At 37.6% G+C, this 6,570-nt stretch overlaps 1 protein-coding gene across 2 annotated transcripts in view; it reads right to left on the bottom strand.

Annotated features, from left to right (window-relative positions):
* Positions 1-6,570, bottom strand: part of gpr158 (G protein-coupled receptor 158) — a 104,225-nt gene that overhangs the window by 78,312 nt on the left and 19,343 nt on the right. For both annotated transcript variants that reach the window (XM_015370141.1, XM_015370140.1), the window contains exon 2: positions 3,985-4,090. In XM_015370141.1, the coding sequence (XP_015225627.1) occupies positions 3,985-4,090 (106 nt within the window). The remainder of the gene's footprint in view (positions 1-3,984; positions 4,091-6,570) is intronic.

The raw sequence follows: 6,570 nt of genomic DNA on the forward strand, positions 1-6,570 counted from the left end.
TGAACTCTATTTCTGCAAAAAAAAAGCTTCCTGGATGGGAAGCCAAACGTCTTCAAAACGTCTTGAAAACCAAGTCCATTGGATTGATTTTTTTTTTTACTTTTTCGGAATGACTTTGACCTGGATGACTAAGAAGCTTCACCAGCACATTTTTTTTATATTGTTCGTGATCCAACTTATAGTTTGGGTAAGGAGTCCATGCTGACACTAAGAAAAAAAATATAAACCACTCCAGTTTCGTTTAATTTAAAGAAAATCAGAAATATTTGGAACATTAAAGTTTGTTGATCAATAGCTTGAATGCCTTTAAAAGTTTTCCCTGAACTTTTGTAATTTTTTCGACTTATTTCCAGTCAAGTGATAAAGCCCTGATTATTGCATCAAATTCATGTTATGAGCTTTAAAGGAAGAAGCAATAATTCTACATAACCAACTAAGACTATCTTTTCTTAATTTTCCAGATGGTAATACAACTTGAATGCCTCCTAAAGTCCAAATTTCATATGAAACGGCAAGGGGCAACCACAAATTCAAAATCCAATTTAAATAACGATTGTAATCTATATTTATTAGCATTTAGGACAGTTGTGACATTGAGCATATAGTTTTAACAATGTAAAACTCTACAATTAAGACTAAATTTTGTACTTTGTTACTTGTTTTATTAATTATAGTCGCACCAAAGCAATTGAGTTCTGATTTCAAAACTAGAGCAGGACAAACCCCAGCTTCCTAGACAAATCAAGCCTATTTCATTTAAAATAACTTCCATCCTATCGTATCCTAGAATAAATAAAAAAAATTTAAGATGATAAATAAACACACCAGCATCAACATATGCGTTTTTTATGTTAATGTTATTCTTACAGCTTAAACATCTTTTCACTATGATGCAAGAAAAAGTGTGATCCTTCCCTTCATGTCGCTTTGCAATGCCAGTCAGTCGGCTAAAAGATGAGTGCAACAGCTTTTGCTTTGTCACTACCCGATCCGTCCTTTAAGCACGATCCATACCATAAGCCCATTTGCACGTGTGCAACCAGATACACATTTGGGTATCCATAAATAATATAATTATGGTACTAGAATTACTTATTTTTATCCTAAACTCACTAAAGAATGCTAATACATATCTTAAATTTTCTGTATGACTTTTCTGAGACAATTTAAATGCTTTCTACATTTTCTCCCTTAAACTGCTTGCCTGAGGTCATCATGGGACATGCTCAGAGTAGTCTGGCAAAATATAATTAACCATGTTTACTGTATCTGCATTATAGTTGTTTCTTTCTTTAGGTTACGCACTATATACAATAATGGTAACACGAAAGGAAAACATAAAACTCAAAAAGACTAGATTTATGTTTAACTCCGGTGCAGATCAGGCACAGACGAGTGATAACACAGGAAGGATTTTAAGGCATTTATTTTCTCAGTAATACATTAATAACCTTTAACACATTAGAGTTTAGTACGCTTACTATTTTTTATGTGCAAGTGCAAATGAGCTGATGGTACTATTGGTACAATTTAAAGAGTAATATTGCTGCGAGCCAACAAGTTAACTGGAGCTAACATTCTTCTCCCACCATTCTCCAGGGGCTATATGTAGATCTCCCCCTTCAGGTTTGGTGGGAAACAGTTCAATAGCTATCAGCAGTTTATAGCCTGGTGCGACTTATATATGTAGGTTTCCAGTTTTTAATTTCAAATTTAGTTGGCATGGCTTATATTAAGGTGCACCCTATAGTCCAGAAAATACGGTAAGTTGAAAGAAATGGACAAAAAATAAAACCACACATAATACGTGGGTTCTCAAATAGATCCTACAAGTAACTCTTTGATGAGCCATAGCATTAGCCTCTGCCTGAGTCTTGCTGAATTGTAGGTAAAGTCGGTCAAATGGCAGAGCAGCTGCTTTGGCTCAAATTCGGCTGCAGGAATAACTCTCCAGCTACTTTTTATGTTGACAAAAGTACGTAACATCAGTTGTATGATTAAGACTCCTATAGCAGTTTATTAGAGGCTGGAGATTTGAATTAGTGGGGGGAAAAAAACAAATCTAAATGGCATTTTTTTCAAGTAGGTGAAGCATTCCTTAATCTTTCTAACCTATATAGCTAAATTTCTACCAACCACAATGCTGCAACAGATATGGCTATAGCTTACTGTAATTCCTATTTGCAGAGATGTGTAATTTATCTGTTTATCAAAGAGGCAGGACACTAATTAGCACTTGCACACAAAAAAGCTGTCATACAAGGACGAACACATGCTGCAACAAGCTACAACCTCAACGGCGTCTCATCAGTCAAAGCAAAGTTCGGATACACTGCTGCACTCATGGAACAAGCGAACGTTGCTGCCATAGGTTTTCATCTTTACAAACACAGACGCGGTCAAAAGTCGCTGGCACTCTCAAAGGGAGGGGTGGTAGTACTCAGACAAAGAGTGTGTTTAATTATTTAAAGAGGCTCACCGCCATACATTACATCGCATGCATTATGGAACAGTTTCATTTGCAGCATGTCTGTGATATCTTACATTGGTTCACCTCAACTTAAAGTTTTAATAAACATAAATATGTCTAACCACTGGGAGCTGTTGGATTTACTGTGTTATACTAAAAAAAATCCTGACCTGAAACCCTTGGCAGCCTGAGGGTGGCAATGTAATAAATCCCTTCACTTTCAAATGATAAGTACAAAACGGGACTAGAAATTGAAAGGAAATTTGTGGACCTATATGTTCCCATGTATATATATTCAACTTTACAGTCGTAGTCTAAATAAATATTTTTTTTATTTGTATTGCTATTATAATATTCTACCAGTCACCAGGTACCACATTAAAACTGTAGTTTTATTTCATGCTACCATAAATGGACAAGTTAAAGCAGTAAATCTGATTATAACATAATCAACATCCTTGGCTTTGCTTGTAGTAGTAGTAGCTTCATCTGGTCTGTTCCTGTTTGTCTGTGACACCATTCTGGAGAGAAATATCAGCTTTGCTTCAGCCAGCAGAATATTTGTTTATAGATGTTTTAGCTTGACCTGTTTTTCAGTGTTGTCCTGTTTCTCTGACTGGATTTCCTTCGATATAAAACTGAACCAATCTGACTATGATGTGGTTGAATTCTCTCTATAATGTGCCTTGAGATGACATGTGTTGTGAATTGCTACTATATAAATAAACTGATTAATTCAAATTAAAATCAAATTAATGTGAAGGATTTTCAGCATCATACTGGACTGGATGTCTGACATCCACCTAGAAATATCTGCTTATAGTTTTATTACCCTCTCTAAGAGCTCGTAAGAGCTTCATGCTCAGGCGCACTGAGACAGGGCAATTTAGTCAGAAGAAAAACAACCATCTGTTTTCTCTCTGCTGGTGTAAAACATATTCCTTCTAACCTTATATCTCAGTCCCTATTTGCTAAATGTGTTTGTTCTGACCCTGGAAACAGACTCTCCAGACTTGAGCTGAGCCTCTATGTGGTGCACCTCTTTTTGTTGGCTAACCAAACTTACAATACCTGTCTTTCAGACCTTGTTTCATACCAGGTGGTGGTGGACTAAGTGTCAACAGATAAAAACACAGTATTTTTCATCTCAGAGCAGCCTTGATGGAGGTAATAACCAAGACATGTTGTAGGTGCCTTTAATAAAACTTCATGTTGGAACATGACGTCTCTCTTCTCTGTATTCCTGGTGCTTTGCAGGTGAATGCTGCAGTCTGCATGGAAAACGCGGATCAAGGTACTTTAATGTTGATACATTTTAAAAAACAGTGTCTGCCAGCAGCACTAGTAGCAGTCAGAACAGCGTCCATTTTGTCACAAGTCATGCTGATTTACTGATTTTTCTTTCAGAGCTTCATGGCAATGGGGTAGGGAAATGGGGAGGCAGGGGGTATATTACAGTTCATTTTTCCAAAGTCAATCGATCCCTGTCTGAGCCTCACGTCTGGCACACTTACCTCCATAGTGGTCAGGTTGCATCGATGGGTTCCAGCAAACCAACCGTCAGTGGAGCACTGGTCGATATCAACATCCTGTAGATTAACGTCCACCCGCACCACACCCCTAAAAGCCAGGAGGACATGAGGCTTAGAGATGCAGCTGGTGAGCAGTTCATTTTCATTTCACAGGATAAATATTAGTAACATAACCAGACACAATTTTCCCAGAATTTTTAAAAGATTCAAATGAGTAATGATTCAGGGCAGCTGAGGTGTAGGGTCCAAACTCTTGTTTCTATAGTGGTTCTGAATAAGAAGAGGATACTCTTATTTACTCTTCCAGCTCCCATATACCATCCGGCTATGCTGCAGCTGGGGTAACATATATTCAAGAACAAAGTACCACAATGTAACAACACCAAATTATTTAAAATGTGTTTTTTCTTTCTGTATGGAGTCGGACAACGTCCTTTAGATGTGGAGTCTTTAGGCCAAAATGCAACCACTTTAGCATGCTTTACATGAAACACATTTTCATGATCAGAATAGCGAAATTAAGTACACAGAGATATAAAATCAGTAATTATTAAATAAGACAATGAATGGATCCCATCCCCTCATGTGGGAACTGCTCTAAGCATTAAGCATGCTGAGGTGAGTGAAATATGTTAATTGGCATGTGCTTATACAGCCCATGTTCAAGTCAGGGGACTTTAGAGCAACACCACAACATGAACAAATGAGAGAAATCCGTATGCAACTTTTAATTTCTCAATATCATATCAGCCTGAATCATACAATCTTTTATTGCCTATTTTATATTGTGACATGAGGCTTGGTCAAGTGATTAATCTCAAACAGAGAACAATAATCAACAACAACAGGTATGAGAACAGTGGCCCATTTTGTTATCCACCAAAGAGTTACATTAGCTTTTTTTTTCCCCCAGCGTTTTCTTGTTATTAGACGGTCACAAGTACAGTGCAATGAAAGTCACTTCCTCCTCCCTTGGGGAGCAGTGGGCTGCCATTGTGCAGCGCCCGGAGAGCAGTGTGGGGTCTTTTGGTCAGGGATCCAGAGTGGCTGTCCATGGGAGAGGGTTAGGGAACCCACGCTTCCTGTTTGCATGACGGGTGACTTACCACTTGAGCTCGCCAGCCACTAGCTAGACAGAAGCTAAATACTCTGCACAGAAACAGAAGCAAAGTGTTTTTATGAGCTTTCTAATGTCGAAGATTTTAGGTTTAGGCTACTATATTGCAATATTCATATTTTGGCTGATATCCAACTGATTTCCACTATCAATATTGGATCAGGACAGTCCTAACACTAATGATGGTGATGACACACAGACTGATTCAATTACTCCTCAGGACAGACACAGACAGTGAGTATCTTCATTTTAGAACATTCAATATTATTGGATTATTGAGACATTTTTTATCTTACATGTTTGATAGAAAAGTGTGTGCTTGAATTGTTGTTTGTGTCATGATCTGGCCTGTTTGCTCCTTAATTAGTAATCCCTTTCACCTGTGGTTTTCCCTCCCTGCCTCAATTATAATTTATTCCTCTCACCTGTTTCATGTGGTTTATATTCAGTTCAGCCTGAGCATTCAGGGCCAGATCATTGCTTGTCTTTCTGTTAGCCTGTCTGTTAGTTTTGTTCCGTGGTTCGTGTCCTGGATACTGGCAGCCAGTGGAAAGAGGGTTTTTGTGTTTGTCTCGTCTCCTGCTCGTCCACTGTTCCTCCCCTGCGGAGTCCTCTGGGTTTTTGGCTCAATATGTGGTACTCTTAGAGCTAATAGTGATTACATTTATCTGTATAGGCCCTGTATTATATCTCATATAATATTGTACTGTCATGTTTCTTTGTTCATCTGCACCAATTGCTTGTACTCCTTCGAGGACCATTAAGCACCATTTGCTGAATCAGCAACATAGCCCTCCATTACCCACAATAAAGACGAGCAAAACGCTTTGGAGAAGAGAATGAATGTGACTGTTTCACCTCAGAATCTCAGCTTTTGTAATGTTTGTGGCTTATATTCAAATGTTTTAATTAAAAAAAACAGCCTGTTAAAACAGATACACATTAAATATTAAATAAAATCAGTACATAATTACATAAACAACAATCCCGCGCAATGTTTTCTTCAGAGCAGACTGATAGTAAAATGCATATAACTGTCAATAAAAGTGGAAATTAACTTATTTTCCTACAGTGTCAAAAAGAAAGAACTTTAAAATGAATAAAAAATGAATAAAATGAATTTTCTCAGTGAAGTTTGAAGTTATGACTGCGGTCTGTTTTAAAACTGCTTTTCAAATTTTCTGTGGTATCTAGCATTTTAATGACAGAAACAGATTAAGCTTTGGTTTCATTTGAGTTTACATTTTCATTTTTGCTCCAAACACTTTGATATATGTTTTGCAGCCAGCACCCATGCATAAAGGACCAGAATGTGAAAGACTCATCCTCACAACTGTTCAACAAACAGCTACTCTTGTTCACTTCTAGCAGTGCTATTTTGTTCATCCTTCCATCCATCCCTTCATCCATCCATCCCTTCATCCATCCACCCGTCCATCAATCCATCCATC

Source organism: Cyprinodon variegatus, unplaced genomic scaffold (assembly GCF_000732505.1).
Source record: "Cyprinodon variegatus isolate N-32 unplaced genomic scaffold, C_variegatus-1.0 Scaffold42, whole genome shotgun sequence".
Lineage (NCBI taxonomy): Eukaryota > Metazoa > Chordata > Actinopteri > Cyprinodontiformes > Cyprinodontidae > Cyprinodon > Cyprinodon variegatus.